The 24,852-nt window shown below is 44.4% G+C and overlaps 1 protein-coding gene across 2 annotated transcripts in view; it reads left to right on the forward strand.

Annotated features, from left to right (window-relative positions):
• The window catches only part of ASTN1 (astrotactin 1), a 353,111-nt gene that overhangs the window by 124,962 nt on the left and 203,297 nt on the right, over nt 1–24,852 (forward strand). For both annotated transcript variants that reach the window (XM_006047010.4, XM_025285587.2), the window contains exon 2: nt 1,072–1,259. In XM_006047010.4, the coding sequence (XP_006047072.1) occupies nt 1,072–1,259 (188 nt within the window). The remainder of the gene's footprint in view (nt 1–1,071; nt 1,260–24,852) is intronic.

A 24,852-nucleotide genomic window follows, 5' to 3' on the forward strand; every position in this document is an offset into this window, starting at 1 on the left:
CAAAGGTGATAAATTTTGGGAGAAGAAGCCATGCCTTTCAAAAAAAATGAAAATTTTAAAGCAATGCTTTGCCAAGTATGTTCAGCAGAATATTAGTTTTTGAGGATGATTAGTAGTGATTAAGGGGAAAAAAAATGGTGTTAGGGCCAAATGAAGCTCAAGAATGCTGGGTTAATCAGGTTCTTTCTATAGTGGGATGTCTCAAAACTTTGATACAATACTGCTTAGGAATATTAGAGGAAGAGACATATAGCAGTAGACTTCTGCAGCACAGCTGAGCTCCTATCGTGCAGAGTGCATAACAGGTTTGCGTATATTGGTATTCATTGTTGATGTTATTTCAGTGCCTGCATCTAGAGCTCAGAAAGCAGATGAGTACTTAAGTCTGTGATAAGGGCCCACTTCTTCATCATCCTCTCATGTACATCACCTTTGCTCTGCAAAAATGAAGAGAAAAATTAAAGGGAATTAAAACATTACCTGCCAAAAGCCAGTATCAGACATCTCCAGTGGACTAAGTAGCAGATGATGGTGGATTTAGAAATAACCTGCCAGCTCCAGTTGCTCTGCAGTACCCTCCCAGGACTCTTCCATAAGTGCCAGTTCTCTGCACAGTAATTACTAACTCTCTCCTTGGTAGACTCACTGGTGTCTACGAGTAATTGCTAGGGAACTCCCACTTTCAAATTTACAAGAGGCAAACAACCTTATGTTTACCTCAGTGGGTCATCAGGGTATTCAAACTGTGGTGAGTAAAGGATGCTGTTGATCATAGAAATACGGTGAAAAACTTGAATTCTTACCTGTGTATTTTTCTCAATGGGCGGGAGCCCAGGCCATTAGTTTATGGTGCAAAGACTGATGGGGGATTAATTCTGTTCTTCTCAGGGCCTCTTCCCCTCCTTGAGATTTGAAGCAGCAGTAAGCCTGACTCAACTGTAGTTAGAAACCCTTTGTTGTCTTCAGCTGACATTGACTAATCAGAGGCAGTGTCTTAAAAGAAGATGAAACCGTAGATGTGGACTGGTCCACTCGGAATTCTGACCTGTGCCTTTGGTGTCTGTGCTCTAGAGATCTCAGGGAACACGGAGGACATCCCTCTGGTGCGCTGGAGGCAGCAGTGGCTGGAGAATGGCACTTTACTTTTTCACATCCACCACCAGGATGGTGCCCCAAGCCTCCCTGGGCAAGATCCAACCGAAGAACCCCAGCATGAGTCAGCAGAAGAGGAGCTGAGAATCCTGCACATCTCAGTCATGGTAAGAGCAGTGCAACGATAGCCTCTCAGGCTATACTACCTTGACCTTAAGAACGTGGGAGCCGCAGCCCTGGAGGATCCATCTCCACAATCTCATTATTGATCTTGTTCATAAGTTGATTTCTCATTTATGGGAAATGTCTCCACCTGTGGTGTAAGTAAAAATTGCAGTTATTTCCACAGCACCACTCCCTGATGGTTCTCTAGGAACATGCCTAGATAGGGAGTAACTGTTACAAATCAGAGACAACCTCAGATGGGGGCTTTGGATTGTCTTAGAAAGGGATTGTTCAGTTAGATCAGAATATCTTCTAATAGTTTCTCCATGAATGTTTGCTGAGTGACTGGATTGCCCAATCTGCTTGCTGCTCCTGAGGTATCTTCTCCCAGCTGGGAGAAAGTTAGTCCTGGCTTTCTATCCTCTTACAGTAAAGGACATGCCAATAAATAGAGCCTTGCCTCTCCCACGAGTCCAGCTCAGAAACATCCCATCAGCATCCCTTCTGAAAATTAGAGAATTTTCTCTAACATTCTGTATTTTAGAGTCTCACTAGACAGACATTAAGTGCTACGGTGACAGGCATGGGTTTTATTTGATATTGTTTTGTTCATTGGTATATCTTCAACACCTGGAATAATGCATTCACATAGTACTAAATAATTATTTGTGGAATAAATGAATGTGTTTCCCAGTAGAAACGAAAAATGCCTGACTCACTCAATATTTTTATTAGTAAAATCAATACATCACCTGCTCTGAGGGTAGCCTGAAAGCAAGCTGAGACTTGACTGATTGTCTGTGTATGGGAGAGGATGGGCTCTTTCAAACCAAATGAGGTCTTGGTCTAAACTGTAATTAATCTATTACTCTTGAACCATCACTATGTGCTATTTAGTTTTGTGTATTAGATTGGGGAAAACTGAGCACATTTTAGATATATTAGAATTTCCATTATCTAACTGTTTGGCATGGAAGATATCCCCATAAAATCTCAAAATGCAAGTCTTCTGTTTCTCCTTCAGCCAGTGTCTCCAGGAATGACTTATTTGATAGATTACCTGTATATGTGTAAGCTGCTCTAGTTTGTTGAAACTATGTGGTTGAGAAAAGAGTCTTTCCATAGCAAATGGTCAACCTCAGATATGCCAGAGAGTGAATGGGTAAATGAGATTACTGTGCTAATTGAGGTTTACAACATAAGAGCTAGAGTACCTGTACATCCTTCATTAAAGACCAGCATTTCCTCTCTCAAGGAAGCTTATTTTCTTCAGTGTAGCTTGTAGTTTCCAGATTGTGGTGAGAACGAGCAGATTGCCAGTGGCCTCCCTGGCATTGACTAGGGAGACAGAGGTAGGAGCTGCATTGTTCTTGTATTTATCATATGGTCTGATTGAAAAGAAAGACATGATGGTGGACTTCCCACCAGCCATCCACAGCCTCCCATCACTGTGGGAAGTGGTCTTTGTCTTGGATAGTTTTTGTTTGGTTTCTTTTGGTCCAAGACCATTTCAGAGAACACCACAAAAATGTTTAGGGTGAAGAGAACTGTAAAGAGATTCCCAGGAATTCCTGTTGGATGTGGTTGTGTTTGAAAGAAAGACCCAAAGTATGAGCTTAGGACGGATGAGGTGTCAGAAGGTGTGTTTCGTGGGGATAGGGGGAGTGCTGTGAGCTTCTGAGGGAAGACAGACTGAAGCTGTCCTGGCTGCCACACCCTGTCTTCACCACAGCAAGGACCCCGCCTTCTATCCGCAGAATGAGATGCTCCGATAGGTTCGCTAGAGAAGTGTGAGTGTGTAGATGCGTATGTGTGCACATATTTATGGCGATGGGTGGCTGATCAAGGATGTCAAATAATTTGAGGAAATAGATGGTGTCCTTAGAATGTAATAAGCCTTAGGAAGAGTCCTGTATTGCTAATGCTTTTTGTTGAGTTTTCCTGGGCAGAAATTAATGGACAGTGGACAAGGAATTGGAAAGAACAAAAACCAGCCTTAAACCTGGGACTCTGAGCTCTTTCCTTCATATGCTACTGGTTACCCATGACAGACCAACAGTGACGTTCAGCTTTCCAAATAAAATGAGAGTGATTCCTCCTTCAGCTTGACTTTAATTTATGCCATGTTATTTTCGACTACACTGGAGCGGGCAGAGCAGCCCTTAGAAGGGCTTGGGCAAAGCGTGAGGGTGGGCCAGTCTTGTATGTGTCTCCGACTTGCCCTCGGTTGTGGATAGACCCACACCTCCATGGAAAATTCAGGAAAGCCTATGACTTCTGCAGGAGCACAGGGCTCCCCAGGCAAACCGAAGACGTAAGTGCTGCCTCCCATCCTTGCAGAGACGTTGTGGTCAGTGGAGCCTCCTGCAGCATCTCTTCCCATCCCACCTTCCTCCAGCCCTATTCCACCCACCCTCAGACTCTGCCTCTCCTATCCTTTACATTCTATTCTAGAAACAGTTTCAAAGTCTGAAGTTGTGTATCTGCCCTCAGCTTAGAAATCAAGCCTGAGGGTATCCTGTTTGAAGATGTCATTCCCAGAGTCTCTGATGGTTTCTTAAGATACTCAGGGACTGGTAGACTACCTGATACTCTTTATGCAGTATCCTTTGGAAGTAAGTAGGCAGCCATTTGAGGCTCCTCGCATGACAGCGGTATGTGTTAGAAGGTAGCAAAGTCCTTTGACTAGTAACAGTGTTGGGCAGCAAAAGGCACTTAAATGAAATCTTATTACCCAAACCCTGTTAGTTATGAAATAACAATAGCAGGGCTATTTTTCATTAACTGTAACGATCAATACTGATGAGGTTTTCAGTTGGATCCAAATAGCATACTTCAAAAAAGAGAAAAGTTAAGGTTATTATCAAAACATGAATATACCCAACCTTTTCTCTCTTGTTAAGAAAATGTATATATAAAAGCTTAACTGATAATCCTAAATATTTCCAATATGTGCAGAGGGAATTAATGGTTCTGTGAACACCTTAAAGTTTACATTTCTTTCATTTTGTATTTACACTTTTCTCATCCATATTACCTCAGTGCAGGGACCACTGTTTATTTTTATATTTTGCATTCACTGTTGGCTGTGTTTTGTTTTACACACAAAATGTAAGTAATGAGAGAATGAGATGCCAAGAAAAACCCTTTTTTGTATCCTTTTGACACTGTATGGATGAGAATTGGTAAGTTCCTTCTTACATTGTGCCCAGTATAAATATACCATCAGCAAAATCTTGAGCTTACAGGAAACCAATACCTCAGCTGAGAACTTGGCAATTTAAAACTTGGAAAAACCTTTTGCTTTTCTTATTTTTCAATCATATCCTAAAACTTTTGAATTATTTTTTCCAAGGAGGTACTATTTCTTCCTTACATAAAACAATTGGATTTCCCTCCAGAAATCTTATATTATTGCTTAGAGGGTCACAAGATGTATTTTAACCTCTTGCATGATTCAAACTTGGCTGAAGAGATTTATTTCGAATTTAGCCAGATAATTGACACTTAAAACTATAAAAGCGCACAAGGATACTATTTTGCAAGCTCTTGAACAAGTGAAAACAAAATCATCAATTGTAAACCGATATGTGAGCTTAAACCAAAGTCAAGGAATTCTTCAGTTATTAGCAAATCATTTACTCCATTGAAGATCAGGTTTTAATACAAGTTTACATTAGATAATCAGACTGTGAATTTAAATTCTCATGTTGTACTTTTGCTAATTTACCATGTGATCTACATTTTTCTTCTTAAAGTGTGCAAAAGAATTTTACAGTGCATAATGTAATTTTAATATATTATCTACATATTTCATGTTCGTAATTAAAGATGACAGTGTTAATAGACTTTCTATATGCATATGGGTTGGTTAAGTATATTTTTCACAGCAAATAGCTTTTCAAAAACGCTTCAGTTTGATATATGTGTGTTTGTGTTTATATGTATACATACATATATATATGATAACTCCCACTGTTAGATGATATCTTTTATAGTTCACTCTTCCCAGGCACAGTTCACAACTGAGGGGAAAAAAATTCTGAGCATTTGTCTATTCCTCCTGAGAGTTTTGTGAGGAGAACCCATCAATCAAGCCTGGGTGCTGCTCAGAACCACTAGCCCCTGTGTGGAGCCCACTGGCCAGCGTCAGCCAGTTCTTATAGCCTTCAACTGCTGGCTCCTCGGGGGTCCCCAGGCTTCTTGTTTCTGGGAGCCCCAGGTGAGCCCAAGACACATAGCTTTCTTCTGGAGAAACAATTTAGAAAATAAGGTTCTGGAAGTTCCATTCTGGGGAGGTCACACTTCAGGCTGAGTTAGCACAAAACCCACAGAACACACATGTGGGGAGCCCTAGGGCTGTGTTTCCAGGACAGCAGGCCACTTGTGCCAGAAGACACATTCTTGCTCCTACCTGAGCATCCTTACTCAAGTTCACTTCAGCTGTCTAGAGTCACATATTACTTTGCTTGAAGCTCTCTTCATTTCCCTCCTCAAGCTCAACCATTTCTAGGGCAGAGAAGAGCAGTTGTAAGCATGGTCATCGTTATATGCCACCGAGACTGTCAGGTACTTATTAAGTGTACGTGGGCGAGGGAAACAGGGCAAGATGCTTTTCCTTTCAGCGCCTTTAATGTTCAGCAAACCTGTTACCAAAAATTGGTTAGCAATCTCATTCTTCAGAGTCACTTTTGCATCTTTCTTTTCAATTGATATTATTTGTTTGGTTGAAGAGAGCAGACCCTAATTTATCAGGGCTGGTCCTTATGATCTTTAAGAACCAGATAGAGGAGTTAAGACATTTTGTGTTACCACAAAGAACAGAACTCGAGTAATAAATTGGAAGGTACAAAAAGACAGGTCCTGATTCAGTCCAAGGAGCTTATCTAGGGACTCAAGCCATCCATGATGGGGCTAGACTGACTTATTGGCCACACTGTTCCCCTGCCAAACCCATCTTTGTGTTCTTGGCCTCCCATTAGGAAAATGGTGGGCAGTTCCTAAAATAGCAAGACCCCTAAATAACACAAATGCTTTGCTTTTTGGTTGTCTCAACAGTCTGATGTGCAAGACTCTGAGGTCCATTTGAAGGCCGCAGGACAGTTGCCTTGCAAACCTCCCCCACCTGGCACCGTGGTCTGGCAGTGCATCTCTTGCCAAGATGCAGCAGATGCAGGAACTTGTGAATCTATTAGCCATTGCAATTGATCAGCTATCCATCTTGCTGGCTACCCTCCCCCATTCCTGTAGAGTGGGAACTGGGGTATAGTGGAAAGAAACCCTACATTTAGTTGGAAGGTGGTCTTCAGATCCTGGCTTTACCATTTTATGTAACCTGCTATCCTTTGGAGAGCCTTCATGACCTCATCTGTGACATGAATGTATTGATTAAACTTTTTAGCTTTAAAGAATGGAGATCTACTCAGACCATCTCTGTAATGAAGTTTTACTGTAGAAATTCATAGGGAGGTAAGGGAGACAGGAATCTTCTGATATTGAAAAAAAAATCTTAAAAGCAAAATTTCATGAAACCTGGGACTGGTGGGTTGGGCAGGATCCAAGTCATCTTGTGAGCCCCCAGCCTCAGCACTTTGTGGTTTGGCTTTTTGCACCTGTTTCTGTTGCTCCTGTGGCCATGAATGGGAAACTTTGTCCAGTCTACACTGTAAATGTCCCCATTTTGATGCCTTTATTAAATGTTCATATTATCCATTCACTCATTAGGTCACCTCACTTCAGACCTCGCCTGACTCCTCTCAGCTTTACGAGGTTTCTCATGTTATTCCTGGGCTGCCAGCTTCCCCAATTTCTGCCACTCTTATTCTAGCTCAGGGAAACAAGTGGATGGACCTCGCTAGTTACCGTAATTCTGTATCTTCAGAGACTTTCCTGTCGAATAGCCCATAGGTGGATGCAACCTTAACAAACCTCCTTCTGTTGGCTGTTATTATGAAGAGGTTGGCTTAGGTGACACAGAAAATGGTGGACTTCTGCTCCAGAAACAGCTTGGAACCATTTCCTTTATTGGAGGCTGAGAAGCCATGAGTCCCTGATTGACTCATTTAATATAGTAGGCAACAGTCTAAGTTGTAGAGATGTTGATGGATCGGAAGATCTCACCACCACCACCACCACCACCATCATCACGATCTTATTTTGCACTTACTATGTGTTTACTACTAAGTACTTTCAAAATGCATCCATTTATTTGTCATTCATGTGACAACATCCTTAGGTAGAGTTTATTATCTCATTTTACAGATGAAGGGATTGAGGAACAGCTAAGTAACCTGCCTAAAGGGAAACCACTCTAAGGTTGCAGAGCTAAGATTTGAAATGAGGCAGTTGTCAGAGTCTATATACTCTAAGAGGGAGCTCAAGTGGTAAAGAATCTGCCTGCCAATGCAGAAGTCATGGGTTTGATCCCTGGGTTGGGAAGATCTGGAGGAGGAAATGACAACCCACTCCAGTTTCTTCCCTGGGAAATCCCACGGACAGAGGGACTTGGCAGGCTGTAGTCCATTGGGTTGCAAAGAGTCAGACACAACCGAGGGACTAAGCACCATCATGATACAGTCTAAGAAGTACCCAGTTCATATCTGGTCCATGGTGAGTGCCCAAGATATGTTTATTACATGCCCTTTTACTGGGTTTTGTTATTCTGTCTGCTGAACTCATTTGACACGTGTCCCTGTTTTTATTCTAAAGCCAGTCACTCTATGAGCACTAGGACCCACAGCTGGGGTGGGCTTCAGGTCTGTTTTTCTGTGACTCTACCAGGCAGCTAAGCCGAAAGCTCAGAGTCTGTTCAGCTCTGCTGACCCCACCTGCTAACCTTGGCTTCAGCCACTCTCTCTCACAGCTGGCAGCAGGTTTATTGGCAGAGAAGGACTGAGGGAAGTTGGGAACTTCCAACTCTAAAATTGTGAAAGTCAAGTAACAGTAAACTTAGGCTTCTTCATATATATGTTCTCACACTTTTGCAGTTAATTTCTAGAAACTAAAAAAAAAAAAAACACCAAAAAAACATTTTTAAAGCATTACTGACCTGTCATTGATTTAAAAAAAATAATCAATGCATTCATTCATATAGTTATTGATCCTTTCATGGCAGGCTTCAGGTACTTTTTTTTAATTATGGAGAGAGAAAATTCATAAGACAAGATTGTACTTTCAAGGAACATTCAATCATATCATTAACACTTAACATTTGACGATGATCTTCAGCAGAACTGTGTGCCAAGTGCTTTCCCATTCCATCCCATTCTTTATACCCTCTTTATAATTCTGTTCTTCTCTTTCCTGAAGCTCACAGAGGCCTTCAGTTACCCTCATTTTTCCAGACAGCAAGGAAAATAGCTAAGAGGCCAAATTTTCACTAGGATACTAATATCTTTTAAGGATACTAATATCTGTTAACAACTTGATGTAATATTCTCTTCAGCAATTTAGCTTAGTTTTGATATAGATGCCAACAATTTACTTTTAAATACTTTGTTTCAAAAATCCCTGAAGATCTATTTGAAAGCAAGCATCATGATCTCTGTGGGGTTTAACTCAATATTAAGAGTTGGTAATATTCATAGTAAAGAAGCTGTCCCTTCACTCATTCTGTTTCAGACAATGTATGGGATTATCTTCAGGAACAATAGCAATTTCTGTAGCAGCTTTGTGAAATAGATATTAATTCTCCCATATTTTGGATATGAACACTGAGACAGAAAGTAAATTACAGACCCAAGGTCACGCAGGTGGAACCAGTTTTCAAGACAAGTACATCTGACTTCAGACTTGACTCTGCCATTAAGACTGCAGCTTGGTGGCATGAGAGTTGGCTGGCTTCTCCAGTTTTACAGCTGTGGAACAAATGTGCTTCTTTTGGGTAGCACAGCAAAAAACCTTTACTTAATGGAGGTTAGGAAGACACATAGAGAATTGGGCAAGGTTTTGTTATGCTGGAGTCTCTAAGCCACTTCAAAGAGTGAAGAACTAGATTGGGCCACAAGACCAAGCATTATAGAAGCCTGAGGTTGGATCTTAGCAAAAGTCATTGAGAAACCAAGAAGCCAGTGAAGACTGTAAGTGCTATGGTGTAGTACTGTGTAGTTCTATGGTCTAGCTCTAGTTTATAAAAATGGTTTTGCTATCAGAAAGACCACAAAATTAAATCCTTATTCCTCCACTGACTAGATATTCCAGTGACCTTGGCAAAAATTGCTCAATCTCTCTATTCTCACTTTTCTTATCTATAGAATGGGAATAATAATAGATTCTACCTCTTAGGGCTGGTATGATGATTAAATGAGATGATTCTTATTAAGTACTTCCTATGTGCCTGGCCCCTGGGAGATGCCTAGTAAATATCACCTAGATAAACTCTTGCGATGCCAAGCAAGCTGGCTGTAACAATTTCTGTGTGCACTGTGTTACCCAGGGGCCCTCTGCCTTGGGGAGCCAGGAAAGCAGGTGGGATCATAGCAACCTCTCAGAGGAGTCCTCGAGGAGTTTGGCTCAGGGAGAAGACTGAGGCAATTAGGGCCATCAGGGCCACAGGAGGTGCCCGTGACGAAGCTGGGACATGGTCATATACATCCAGGGCATTGTTAAGTCAACTTCAGTTTTGTTGTTTACAGGGTTTCCTAGCAGCTATCCTGTAGTTTAGCATGATAATCTCAGCTCCAAACTTCCCTGGAAGAACTTCACTCATTTATTTTTTTCATCAAACCAAATGATGTCATTATGGGAATTCCTTTTCTGCCCACGTATCCACAGGTACAAAGATTGTTATTACATTCTCAACAGCCAAAAGAAGGCATATACATAATGGTGGGGGATATTCAGGTCAGCACTGGTGGAAAAACTCAGATTCTTATTCCTAATGACGTTATCTTTCCTCCAGATCTTGCTGTCTTCCCTCACCTTCTGCCCCTCCCTAAAGCTTTGGGATTCTCTCATAGACCTGAAGTTTGCCCATATTTATGACCACAAACTCACACCCATGGGCCTTGGTTGGAGAAGACTAGATTTATGCGTAGTAGATAGAGCCAGCTTATGCCCACAGAGAGACCCCGAGCATGGCTAAAGGCAGAAAATTAGGCCAAGGATCTGTAAAGGGCCAAATGGTAAACACGTTCAGCTTTGAAGGCCATTTAAGCTTTGTTGCAACTATCCAACTCTTGCCATCATAGTGCCAAAGCAGCCATGCACACTGTATGAATAGTGTATGTGGCTGTGTTCCAATAGAGCTTTATTTATAAAAACAGGCAGTGGGCCACATTTGGCCTGGAGGCCACAGTCTAGTGACCCTGATCTAGTACATTCTCTTCATTTTGCCTGCAGATCCCAAACAGACTAGACTCTAACAACTCGGTAGAAGTGATAAGGTCCTATTCGCAGAGTGAAAGATAATGGTTTGCTAGTTTTTGTTAGACTCCCATAGATTGATTACAATTGTCACGTAAGGAAGGCATTGATAAAGATTGCTCTTGCTATAATGCAGGCATGTGGTGTTTACAAATTAAGGTGAAATACACTCACATTAGCCTTTCCTGAGTGGTATTGCTGGGTTTCGTGAAGATAAACGTTGATGAAAACAAAAATGTGCTTAAAACTTGACAAAAGAAATATAAACAGGGCACCGATTAGCAAACATGCTATCTTCTCTTCCCTGTGTCTCCTGCTTGGCTTCAACTTTGCCTTATGTAGTAGAGTTGTATGTATGCATGTTAGAGTATACCTTAAAGCAAAATACCTCATATAAATGTGCATTCAGACATAGAAGTAGAATTGTGCTCTCAGACATGTCACAATCAAGTTGGCGATATGGAAGGATTTATAAGTTGGTGGGGGCTCTCTGCCTTGCTGAGGAGTCTGAGGATGGACAAAGCAGGGGCTTCCCTGGTGGCTCAGACAGTAAAGCGTCTGCCTACAATATGGAAGACCCAAGTTCAATCCCTGGGTCAGGAAGATCCCCTGGAGAAGGAAATAGCAACCCACTCCAGTACTCTTGCCTGGAAAATTCCATGGACGGAGGAGTCTGGTAGGCTACATTTCATGGGGTTGCAAAGAGTCGGACACAACTGAGCAACTTCACTTTCTTTCTTTTGTAAAATCAGCTGTGAGTCTTTCAAGTATCTGCGGAAGTTTATTAAAAGTCTTGACTACATGAGAGGCTGATGTCAGTAGCCCTCCCCAATATTGCTTTGGGGTCCCCATGGTATATCCAGGGAGGTCAGGAGCCTCTTAATGCTGCCCTGCTACTTATGATTCTCCTGACACCTCTTGCTGCTGCTGACATCCACAAATAGCGACAAAGATGAGTCAAAGAGCCTTCTAACTTGGGATGAATCAGCTGTTCTGTTTGTTGATACATTGGACTGTGGCTAACAGCAGCCAGGGCTTCATGGAACAGTATCTGGGACCTTCTGGGCTCTGGCTCCCAATCCCAGAGTTGGCTTAGGGTGAACTTAAGGTGGCTTCTGCTGCTCCAACACCATGAGGGAGACAGGGGTGTGTGGGATCCCAGCAGGAGCTCTGACACCAAACGTTTGTTGAAGGATTCAGGCTTTTGTTTCCTCCCTCCTTTTTGTCTGAGGGAGAGGGCAGAAGGCTTTGGGATTAAGATGCATAAGTGTTATGGATTTTTGAGTGAGTATGTCATATTTTGACCTTTATGGGCTTTAAACATGGTATTACATACAGAGTGAGGTCAGTTTCTACACCAAACAAACTCAGAAGCATTATGCATCCCAGCAGTGATGTTAAAGCATCTCTCTTTGATTCTCTCTTTTTTTTTTTTTGTACAATTGTTAGTCTATTTTGTTATCAAATTACATGTAAGAATAAAAAAATTATATTGTTGTAGTTGCTTAGTCTCTAAGTCATTTCCAACTCTTTGCAACCATGTGGACTGTAGCCCGCCAGGCTCCTCTGTCTATGGGATTTCTCAGGCAAGAATACTGGAGTGGATTGCCATTTCCTTCTCCATGATTCTGTCTTTATTCCCCAAATTTCATGGAGTGTATGCATCCAGGTCACCATCCTTAGGTTTTACACTGGTTGTGTCAGTCTCTGGCCCCACTCACCTCAGTGCTTTGCTGATCAGAGTAAGCAGCCCCAACATCTAAAGCCTCCAGCCTCTCCAGGGCATGGCACCTTCCTTGGACTCCACCTGGAGTTCAGATGGGGGTGTACCCACATGTCCCAGGTGGGGTTCTGTTCAGAACTCCCATGGCAGAGTGGTACAGGCCACGAGCCCACCTCCACTCCATAAGAGTGGACTGGGGACTTGGTTAAGGGACTTCCCTGGTGGTCCAGTGGTTGAGACTTTGCCTTCTAATGCAGAGAGTGTGGGTTCCATCCCCCTTCAGGGAGCTAGGATCCCACATGCCTCATGGTCAAAGAGGCAAGACACAAAGCAAAAATAATATATCATAACAAATTCAATAGAGACTTTAAAAATCAGTTCAATTCAGTCACTCAGTTGTGTCCAACTTTTTGTGACCCTATGGACTACAGGACACCAGGCTTCCCTGTCCATCACCAACTCCTGGAGTTTGCTCAAGCTCATGTCCATCGAGTCGGTTATGCCATCCAACCATCTCATCCTCTGTCGTCCCCTTCTCCTGCCTTCAATCTTTCCCAGCGTCAGGGTCTTTTCCAATGGGTCAGTTCTTTGCATCAGGTGGCCAAAGTATTGGAGTTTCAGTTTCAGCATCAGTCCTTCCAATCAATATTCAGGACTGATTTCCTTTAGGATGGACTGGTTGGGTCTCCTTGCTATTCAAGGAACTCTCAAGAGTCTTCTCCAACACCACAATTCAAAAGCATCAATTTTTTGGTGCTCAGCTTTCTTTATAGTCCAGTGGCTCAGAGGTTAAAGCATCTGCCTGCAATGCGGGAAACCTGGGTTCAATCCCTGGGTCGGGAAGATCCCCTGGAGAAGGAAATGGCAACCCACTCTACTATTCTTGCCTGGAGAATCCCATGGACGGAGGAGCCTGGTGGGCTACAGTCCACAGGGTCACAAAGAGTCGGACGTGACTGAGTGAATTTACTTCACTTCACTCACTTCTCACATCCATACATGACTACTGGAAAAACCATAGCTTTGACTAGATGGACCTTTGTTGGCAAAGTAATGTCTCTGCTTTTTAATATGCTGTCTAGGCTGGTCATAGCTTATCTTCCAAGGAGCAAGAGTCTTTTAATTTCATGGCTGCAGTCTCCATCTGCAGTGATTTTGGAGCCCAAGAAAAGAAAGTCTGTCATTGTTTGCATTGTTTCCCCATCTATTTGCCATGAAGTGATGTGACCAGATGCCATGATCTTCGTTTGTTCAATGTTGAGTTTTAAAACAGCTTTTTGACTCTCCTCTTTCACTTTCATCAAGAGGCTCTTTAGTTCTTCTTTGCTTTCTGCTATAAAGGTGGTGTCATCTGTGTATCTGAGGTTATTGATGTTTCTCCTGGCAGTCTTGATTCTGTAAGCCTTCTTGGAGAGGTCGCCATTAATCCCACCATAAGGCTGCCGAGCAGACAACCCACAAACTACAGAACAATTATACCAAATAAATTCTCACACTGTTAAGAAAGTTTAGGACCCACAGCAGATTTCCCAACCTGGGAATCTGACAAAGGGATTGAGAACCCCCAGGGAATTTGACTTTGGAGGCCAGTGGGATTTGATTACAGAACTTTCACAGGACTGGGGAAACAGACTCTTGGAGGGCACAAACAAAACCTCGTGCACACCTGGACCCAAGAGAAAGGAGCAGTGACCCCACAAGAGACTGACCCAGTCTTGCCTGTGAATGCTCAGGAGTCTCTGGCCAGAGGCATGGGTCAACAGTGGCCTGCTCCAGGGTTAGGGGTATTGAATATAACAGTGTGTGCACAAGACCTTTTGAAGGAGGTCACCATTATCTTCATTACCCCTACCATAGCTTGGTCTCAGGTCAAACAACAGAGAGGGAAAACAGTCCTGCCCATCAACAGAATATTGGATTAAAGATAATACTTTGGCCACTGGATGGGAAGAACTGACTCCTTGGAAAAGACCCTGATGCTGGGAAAGACTGAAGGCAGGAGAAGAAGGGGATGATAAAGAATGAGACGGTTGGATGGCATCACCAACTCGATGGACATGAGTTTGAGTAAGCTCCAGGAGTTGGTGATGGGCAGGGAAGCCTGGCAACCTGCAGTCCACGGGGTTGCAAAGAGTCAGACATGACTGAGCAACTGAACTGACTGAACTGAACTGACTGACTGAACACGGCCCTGCCCATCAAAACAAGACCCAGTTTCTCCCACAGTCAGTCTCTCCCATCAAGAAGTTTTCATAAGCCTCTTATCCTTATCCATCAGAGGGCAGACAGAATGAAAACCATAATCACAGAAAACTAATCAAACTGATTACATGGACCACTGCCTGGTCTAACTCAATGAAACTATGAGCCACTCCATGTAGGGTCATCTAAGATGACAGGTCATAGTGGAGAGTTCTGACAAAACATGGTCCAGTGGAGAAGAGAATGGCAAACCACTCCAGTATTCTTGTCTTGAGAACCCCATAAACAGTATGAAAAGGCTAAAAGATATGACACTGAAAGATGAACTCCCCAAGTTGGTAGGTGCCCAATATGCTACTGGAGAAGAGACTTTAAAAATAGTCCACATCTAAACCTCTTAAAAAAAAAAAAAAAAAAAAAAAAAAGACCAAGTAGACCAGCAGCCTCATGCTGGATAAGACCACTAAGTAAGAAGTCAGGAGGTGTCTATTCCAGTCCTTTCAAAAGTTTGTGAAACCTCAGGCAAGCTCCTTCACCATCCTGAACCTCACTTTTCTTATCTGTAAATGAATGTTTTCAAAACTTTAGGCATTCAGGGTTTTTTTTTTTTGCCAAATTTTTATACAATCTGTGTTAGTGTTTTCAGGATATTTTTATTTAAATTGACTGTCTTTTTCAGTTTGAACTTATTTTAGCTTTATCTTAGATGAAACTGCCAACAAAACCATGGGTCTGAAGTAATAGTTCATTATTTCAAAATATGCTAGGGAAAAAAAAAAAGCTTTTATGAAATAAAAATGTTTAACACTTTTACCAGCCATTGGCATGCCATCAATCAGGAACACCAGAAGGGCTGCAGGTACTGTGCCTTGGGAAGCCCAGCCTAGATGACCTTCAAGTTGTCTCCAGCTCATACCTTCTAGGAATGAGAGTGAAGGATGTATGGGATAGTAGCAATCCCTGGTTAAAATAGACTTCAGAGTAATAGATAAAGAAACTTTATTCCATCCCCTGAAGCAACTCTACTCTTCTTTTTACCATTTATGAGTGTGAGATGAGGATCTATGGGGGTCAGGGGTGGGCTTCTGTTCCTATAGGTTGGGTTGATGGATGCACTTCTGCCCTGGGAGGGAGCTGTCACTTCCCACGGTGCTGATCCATTGAAAAGAGTTTGGTCACTGTGACCCCTTTCCTGTGGCCCACTGGGACTACTCTGCAGTCACCCTGGAGTCCTGCTGAGCTGCTGGCCCAGGGCCCCTGTGCTTAGCCCCCTCTGCTTCTCACAGTCCCCAGGGAGTCTCCCTAGGTGTGCCCCATCTTGGCTGGCAGAAAGTGCTCCAGGATAGAGTGGTCCTTGGACCATGTGAGGGGTCAGGTCGTGGGAAGGGCCCCCAGTGTCCAGCTTGGGGGATTTGGTAAGGGGAAGTGTCACATAGAGCATGAGGAATCACCTCTAGAGGACTTGGGGTGTTCTAAGAAGGGGATCTTTATCCTCCTATCTAAAATGACTTCAGAGGCAGCTGGATTCCTGGTGAGCACTGCTGAGCCAGTGGTTTTATATTTCCTCCTCACCTGAGGGCCTCAGTTGCCCTGTGAGCTCTGTTCTCAGGACAGCAGTTAGGGGAAAAAATCTGCTTTGGAAGGAAAAGTCCTGACAGGATAGGGGACCTTGCTTTGCCGACTGATAGTACAGGGACTTACAGGGCACCTGCCAGACTCCCCTTGCTGGTGGGTTCCCTGGTCCTCAGCATCGGGACCGGGACAAGGCAATGCTGGATTTCTACCAGGAATCAGGAAGTTGCGCGAGGTCCTCTCTGAGGCACTGGGCATTCAGCTGTCTTCCTCTTCCCTGCTTCCCTCTCCTCCACGCCAGTGAGTTCCTTTACCTCTTTGCTCAAGCTTGGATTCGATGTGCATTTTTACGTAGTTTTATCTAATGAAAAAAGTTGGAATGGGAAGTGGGCCATGTAAGTATTTCTGTGTGATACTGTGAGCACTTTTGAAGGGCTGTGTCTACATCCAGACATTGTTCACCAGCATTCGTGCTAAATGCTGCCTTACCCAGGTAACATCATTTCAGGTCACTAGGGTTGCAGGAAATGGCAACCCACTCCAGTATTCTTGCCTAGAGAATCCTGTGTACAGAGAAGCCTGATGGGCTGCTGTCCATAGGGTCTCATAGAGTTGGACATGACTAAGCGACTTAGCATGCATGCATGCATGCATTGGAGAAGGAACTGGCAACCGACTCCAGTATTCTTGCCTGGAGAATCCCAGGGATGGAGGAACCTGGTGGGCTGCTGACTATGGGGTCGTACAGAGTCAGACATGACTGAAGCGACTTTGCAGTAGCAGCAGCAACAGCAGGATCACAAAGGAGAAAGATTGTCATTTTGCTTGCAAATCACCCACAGAAACAGAGCATTTTATTGTCTGGGAACAGAAGGATCTCAATCTTCCCGTTCATTCTCTGGCCCAGGATCCCCCTTTCTGCACTATCCTGTTCAGTGTACCCGCCCCGGCCTTGGCATTGTCCCCTTGTGCCCTCAATTCCCTTCCATGTGTATGTATGCAAATCATACCTATCTTTTATGTCCTCCCTTAAACATCGCCCCCTGGCACCTCCCCTGATCTCTCAACCAGAGACCGTGCCTTCTTGATTTCCTATGGCTGGACCACCAGGAAAAATTTCTCCGAGTGCCTCTCATGGCTGGTATCTATCTCTTTCCAATGTGTTAGAATTTTGATGACTCTTTTCTTCTCCACTAGGCTCCTAAATGGCAGGATCTGGTCTGAGTCTGATTCATCTTTGTATTTCTTACAGCTACCAGCACAGCGCTTCACACAAGATACATCCCCAGCTGGTGTTTGTGGAATGAATATTATTTGTTTGTATCGTGTGTTTTCCCCTTGGTCCTTCCATCTCTCTCTCTCTCCAGCCCTGGCTTATCTCCCTCAAGCTTCTGACTTACAGATCTATCTGTATGCGGGTGTCTCACCTGCATTCCGAACTGCATGAATTGGGTGAAATGTAGCATCTACCTTCCCCACCACCCTCCCCACCTCTTGTGTTCTCTGCCTCTCTTGGGCAAGGACCACCAGCATCATCCCCTGTCCTTCCTTTCCCTCCTCATTCCGTCCGGCACCAAGCTCTGCTCGTTTGATTTTCCGAAAGTCTCTAGAATCCCTCTCTTCTTTGCCTCCCCAGCACCACCACTGATACAGGTCCCCGATCACCTCTCACCTGACTGCTGCAGGAGTTTTCTACCTCTTCACGCTGCATTCTGACTCCATCCCCTCAAAACCCCCCTCTCGCTGTTGCTGGGCCGTCCCTAGTGAAATCCAGCTTCGATGGTGTCCACCAGTGAAATGCATGGGTTTGTTCCTCCACTCTGGAGGGTAAATTCTGAGAGGCTGCAACTCTCATGACCTGACCCTCCTCTCCCACGGCTCCTCGCTGTGTCCTCTCTCTCTTCTAGCCACACTGACCAGCTCATTCATCTTTGTTGGACCTCTCTTGCTATTTAATACATTTATTCCCAGGTGGCACTAGTGGCAAAGAACCCACCTGCCAATGCATAAGACATAAGAGACAGCTTTAATCCCTGGTTGGGAAGATCCCCTGGAGGAGGGCATGGCAATCCACTCCAGTATTCTTGCCTGGAGAATGCCATGGATGGAGGAGTCTGGCGGACTATAGCCTATGGCGTCACAAAGTCCAACACAACTGAAGTGACTTAGCACATGATTTCACTTTACTTTTGATGTAAAATGTCTTTTGTCTTCTCCAAACCGGGTCACTTCTAATGACTGTTTTTAAAATTTGCCCATGACTTCCCCTAGGATGCGCTCCTGAGCCCCCTGCCCTCTATGATGGGTCCCTGGCTGGGCAATTCCTGGTGCATAATTCTGCCCTGGTCCCATCCTTACGGGAGTCTGTCTCCCCAGAACGTGATGGCCTCGTGACTGTGTCCCAGCCATGGGCCTGGCCTAAAGGGACTCTGGGAATGAAAAGATGACCCCGTGAGGAAGGTGGAGCAAGCTGGGCTCACAGAGGCCAAAGGGCCAAATGCCTGGGACGTGGCACTGCCAGGCCTGGGCCCAGGTGCTCAGTCGGTGCCCCTTGCTCTGTGTTGCAGGACCTTTGGGGGATGTTCTCCTCAGGGCTCCTCTCTGGTTGCTGGGGCTCCTTTCCCTCCACTAAACCCTCGCCTCTCTTCCTTCCTCCACATTGTCATGGAAAAGGAACTCAGGGAAGCCTGACACACACCAGCACTGGCCAGGTCACAGGACCTTCTCTCTGTATGTATTTATACTAAATGTTTGTTTTAACTGACACCAGGCAAGATTGCCGTGAAAGATTCTCAGAGTGAGAACTTCAGTTGTGAGCATTACATGGCATATCATGAGGACCGAGGTGGTATCACCTGGTGTTGTACGATGAAGAGGCCTACCCTCCCTCTGACCCCCCGGAACCTGAAGCTACAACAGTCCCTGATCCAGCCTTCTGGGTAAAGCCAGGCTCCTAGGGGGAAAAAAAAACCCAACTTTTTTTCCCCTGTCCTCAGTGGCTGTGTTCACACCTCTGCAGTTTGCAGCCACAATGCCGTGACCCCATCAATTGTAAAGTGTGGCAAGTGAATTTGATACTAATAATAGGTAAAGTGCTGAAATTTGTGACTGGTTTCCTTTTTTCCATTAGAGTGGAGTCAATGTTATAAATGACCTGTAATAAGGTCGTTCGCACTCAACTTGCATTCTGGTGCAGCTTCTTGACAGAGAGGAAAAAAATGGAGTTATGGCTGGTGCTGGGAGTACATCAAACCCTCGGTGTGCCTGTGGGGTCTATCCAGGGTGCAGCCCATATTTGTCATGGTGTGATGGCAGACAGAATTGGTGCAAAGTGTTGGTCCTGACAGTGTGTAGCCCTCTTGCTAAGGCAAATTTAATTTCCCCAACTGCAGAACAGAGTGAGCAAGAACTCCATCTTACCTGTGGTCACTCTGCAAAACTAGAAGCACAAATGTAAACATATGTATATAATATACATTTTATATATATATATAAATGTTGTCCTTTCGCCACTAAATTGTGTCTGACTCTTTCGCGGCCCCATGAACTGTAGCCCGTGGGGCTCCTCTGTCCGTAGAATTTTCTAGGTAAGAATACAGGAGTGAGTTGCTATTTCCTTCTCCAGGGGATCTTCCCGACCCAAGGAGTGAACCCACATCTCCTCCATTGGTAGGTGGATTCTTTATCAATTAAGCCATCTGGTAATACAAAAAATGCGTATATTATTAAAAACAAAAAAATGCATAATTATTAAAAACACAAAAATTAAAACTTTAGTTTCTAGAAAAGGAACTTCTTTTTACACTATTCCTTTTGTAAAGCACATAGTATAGCTCTTCCTACGATTAGGTACTAAATAAGTGTTTTATAAATGTGGTAACAGATGTCTTTGACCTCTCTGGTGATGAGACTGTATTCATGTGGAGCTCTGTGGAGGACAGCATGAACAGTCAGAACCAAGCACAGGTCAGTTCACTTTTACTAGAAAAGCATCGCTGTCAGCTTCAGCAAGCCCTCTGCCGTCTCCTGATGGCTTGCTAATGGTACAGAAAGATCCGAGCTAGAATGAGGCTTGGTTGGTAGAAGCCGTCATGCTTTCTGAAAACACAGTATCCCCTGGATGATGTATCATGGACCCCCCATTTAAATATCGCCTGAGTGAGGCAGCAGACACCCTACTGCAACTGACTCCGTCCTGGGAGGCTTTCCAGCCAAGGGAGCATCTGAGGGTTGGCCAAGAAGCCAGCTGAGAAAAGAGGGCTTCCAGCTGGAAACCTTAATTCTGAGCTGATGGTGTAGACATCATGCTTTTTGTGCTTTATCAGCTTCACCAAGCCAGCTTAACGTGGCTCCCTGTAATGAATCAAGCACTGCGCTGTTGACGGAGGGTCAGCTCTGGGCGGGGCCCTCTGCGAAGGCTGACTCTGTACTGAGTTTTTAAGCCACGCTCTCTGCCTGCAAGTCTAGTCAGAGCTATGTTATGGGAAACATCAGAATTGGGGATTGGAGATTAATTAAGAAAAGCTCTTATGTGTTTTCAATGTTGGGAGAGAATGGCATGTCTGAGGATTGGAGTAATCAAAGTAGGTTTCAGGAAGCAGATGAACTTATGCTGGGACTTATTAGGGTATGAAGGACTGAGATGGAAGAGGGTGGGAAGAGCATGTCAGAGAAGGGAGAGGGCGCAGAGGCGCAGAGATGAGCATGGACAATGCTATCACCCTGTCCTGTTCTTTTTCTGCCCTTCCCTCCATTACAGTTGAACTGAATGCTAAGAACAGGAATAAAAAAATCACTACTGTTGGGGCCTCCTTGCTGGTCCAGTGGCTAAGACTCTGCACTTCCAATGCAGGGGGACCAAGGTTCGATCCCTGGTCAGAGAACTAGATCCTACAGGACAAAACCAAGAGTTCTCATGCCTCAACTAAGACCTGGAACAGTCAAATATATATTCCAAAAAATAAATAAGTCACTACTATTAAAAAAGTAGAAAAGTGAAAACTTATGAATGCCATGATTCAAATTCAGTAGTAATGATGTTGCAGCCTGGCTGGGGATGGCCTCCGTGGGGTCAGGAAAACATGCCTGCTTAGGGTAGAGAATTATGCATTTGCTCGGTGGATGATGCCTGCCTCATTCAGTTGTCTTGGAAGCACGAAACCCTGACTGTTTTTGTATCATGTGAGCGTCTCTGGCCAGATCAGGCTGACCTGTGGATTCACTCTGCATGATCAAGCTGCTGATCAGTAAATCAAAACAATAGCAGAGTTCCGCCTTTTGTCACTTTCCATGGGTAGGGTAAGACAGAGACGGGTTCAACTTCCAACTTCCCTTTACTCTGGCCCATCTTTGCTGGTGAGCATTGGGCCTGCACCCAACATCCTGGTATGCATCACTGGCGTCTGGACAGGACCAAAGCGAGACATGATCAACTAGTGAAGAAATCAAGCTTACAGGTGTCAGGTTCCCTACTCCATCTCATCACCCTCCACACACCCACCCAAAGCCTGATACAAGAGAGAAATCCTGGGAAACCAGAAGAACAAAGCTGACAGCATGCAGAGAGGCTCTGGTGGGTGGGATGCCAGCGAGGGAGGAGGCTGATCAGGGCTGATGTTGTGTGTTTTTTAAATTAATGATGGGAAGGATTTAGAGACTTGTACAATGGCTTTGCCAGCAAAAACCTAATTAGCTGAAGACAATATGCTGCTGATGTTGGAACTGGTGGTTTAATGAAGCCTGCCCTAATGAGAACGTCAGTGTCTTGCTCGGAGATTACCTTCACAAACCAGGCCTCTTCTCCAGATTTTGTGCTTGATTAGTTCCAGAGAAATGAATTATAATAATTTTTTTAACAGGGAGAAACAAGGGCCACAGCACTTGTATGGCCCAAGAAGAGACCCTTTTGACTGTCAATCTTGCCTCTCCCTCCCCTCTTTGCTGTCAGACAAAGCTCACTGGCAAGGAGTGAGGGGTTTGGGAGGAATTTGAATGTATGATACACTAGTTGTATTCATGTCAGCATCACCCCTAGTCTTTGACTCCCTCACCTGTTCCTTTGCTACAGTTCTTCAGCTCTGTTATGCATATCACTTGGTGCCAAGATTGAGTTGCAACTGGAGTGTTACAAGAGATGTAACAAGACCATGGAGTGTTATAGGACAATGAATGCCTGTTATTCTCCTCAGCATTGTGGGTCAAATAAGTTACAGGTTAGAAGAGCTTTATGAGCAGAAAGCCATGAATAGGAGTTTGGTTAACCTCTGCATTTGATCAGCATTAAATGAGTTGTGGATCTTCCCTGGTGGCTCAGTGGTAAAGAACCTGCCTGCCAATGCAGGAGACCTGCATTCAATCCCTGGGCTGGGAAGATCCCCTGGGGAAGGAAAGGGCAATGCGCTCCAGTATTCTTGCTTGGGACATCCCATGGACAGAGGAGCCTGGCAAGCTACAGTCCATGGGGTTGCAAAGAGTCAGACACAACTTAGCAACTAAACAACAACCACCACTACAAATGATTTGCATTGGGAGTAACCATTATCATTGTTTGGGTCTTAATGCCAAACATGACCTGCAGGGTTTCACCTCCCTTTTCCAAATCTGTTGGCTAGTAGTCTTTTGGATGATCTGACTGATGCAGGTTCTAATTTCTCTGAAAGTGATAAAGTCCCACATTTTCTCCCCAGTCTGTCTTCTACATGTGTTGTTATATTATGGAACATGTCTACTGTTCCTCTTAGGGCTCTGACTCCAGAACAAGGGCTTGCAGACAGTAAAGAGAGAACTGAGCTTATGTGCAAGTGTGGCAGACTGTTCTCAAGGAAATAGCTGAGCATCTGTACCTGTTGACCCTGAAGATGTTTGATTTCATTTAGAAAACGCCCACCCAAGAATAGATGTCCCCATCGGTTTTCCCTTCCGATGTCAAAATGACAGCCCAGTAAGTATGGCCACCCTTGGCACAATTAAATTATTGCTTGAAATTATGCATTTGGTCAACCCAGTGATCACATTAACTCATCAGTTTACCTGAAGAAGATTGGGGGCATCTGGGGTAGGCAGTGAAGATAGTACTGAGTGTAGACATTTGGGAATCCTTATTGAATACCCCTAAGAGTTAGGTGTAGGAGAAAGACCCCTGGGGTTTAATTTAGAGAAGATGTAAAGTTGAGGAAATGTGGCCCAGGCTACAGTGCTGGACCCCTTTCTGCTCAACAGGGTCATAAAACAGCATCGTTAAGATCAGTGATTGAGTCTCTGTTTGGCCTCATAATACCATGTAAACTTGGGCAAATTATTTAACCTCTCTGATCTTCTGTTTCCTCATCTAAAAATGAAAATGGTAATTTCTACTACATATATTTATTCGTAGGGTTAAATAATGAATGTAGTTCACCATTCACTGTGTTTGGCACACAGTAAATACTTCACACATGGTAGTTGTTATTATTTCCTTATCATACCGATACTATAGGAATAAGGCAGTGTGAACACAGAACTGCAAAATAAGGCAAGAATTCAGGGAAGGAATTACACACACGTAATGGGAGAAGGCAATGGCTCCCCACTCCAGTACTCTTGCCTGGAAAATCCCATGGACGGAGGAGCCTGGTAGGCTGCAGTCCATGAGGTCGCTAAGAGTTGGACACGACTGAGGGACTTCACTTTGACTTTTCACTTTCATGCATTGGAGAAGGAAATGGCAACCCACTCCAGTGTTCTCGCCTGGAGAATCCCAGGGACGGGGGAGCCTGGTGGGCTGCCGTCTATGGGGTTGCACAGAGTCGAACACGACTGAAGCGACTTAGCAGCAGCAGCAGCAATGGGATTGCTATAGGAAGCTGAGAACTGCTTTTATAGTGGTTTGTAGCTTCTGAAATCTTTATAAAGCTAAGCATCAGCTCTGTAGGATTATCACCTCTCTGAGTACAGACATGGAGCCAATGGATGTTCTGCTGTGAAAGAGAACCCTGACAGGGCTCCTGAACACTTGACTAGACCCTCCCTGCCACACCAGACCTCGTGGCAATCGTGATGATAAAGTTGGACCTCTGTGTGTGGGACAGAAATATGATCGAGGCCCACACCTATGTGAAGGGCCTTCCACCTGTCCCCTTACTAGGAGGCATCTCCTGAATCCTGAAGCCTTTAATGGTCCATCTCAGTTGTTAGCTGGGGAGGGAAAAGACCTTTCAAATCTTCACTGGTTTAGAGAGTGATAGTGGGCTTCCCTGGTGGTTCAGAGGTTAAAGCATCTGCTGGCAATGCGGGAGTCCCGGGTTTGATCCCTGAGTCGGGAAGATCCCCTGGAGAAGGAAATGGCAACCCACTCCAGTATTCTTGCCTGGAGAATCCCATGGATGGAGGAGCCTGGTGGGCTACAGTCCACGGGGTCGCAAAGAGTCGGACACGACTGAGCGACTTCACTTAGGGACTTAGTGGTGAATATGTACCCAAGTCAGGGAGATCTGGACATGTCAGCTTTTTTTCATCTAAAGTCAGTGGAGCTCCATAGGCCATTGGAATCCCCATAGGGGTCTTGCATAAGGTCTGCTCTCAGCAACTAATGTTAATGTTGATTTTCATTTGCTCAGCCCCAGCTGCTGCCCACAGAGCTGTTAGGTCTCTGAGACCTGCTCTTCTCGCCTTGGGCTGGGCTGCCTGATGTTTAGGGGAGATGGGAGGAAGAGGGATTTAACTACTCCATTATGGTCAGAGAGAAAGAGGGTTAAAGT

Source organism: Bubalus bubalis, chromosome 5 (genome assembly GCF_019923935.1).
Source record: "Bubalus bubalis isolate 160015118507 breed Murrah chromosome 5, NDDB_SH_1, whole genome shotgun sequence".
Lineage (NCBI taxonomy): Eukaryota > Metazoa > Chordata > Mammalia > Artiodactyla > Bovidae > Bubalus > Bubalus bubalis.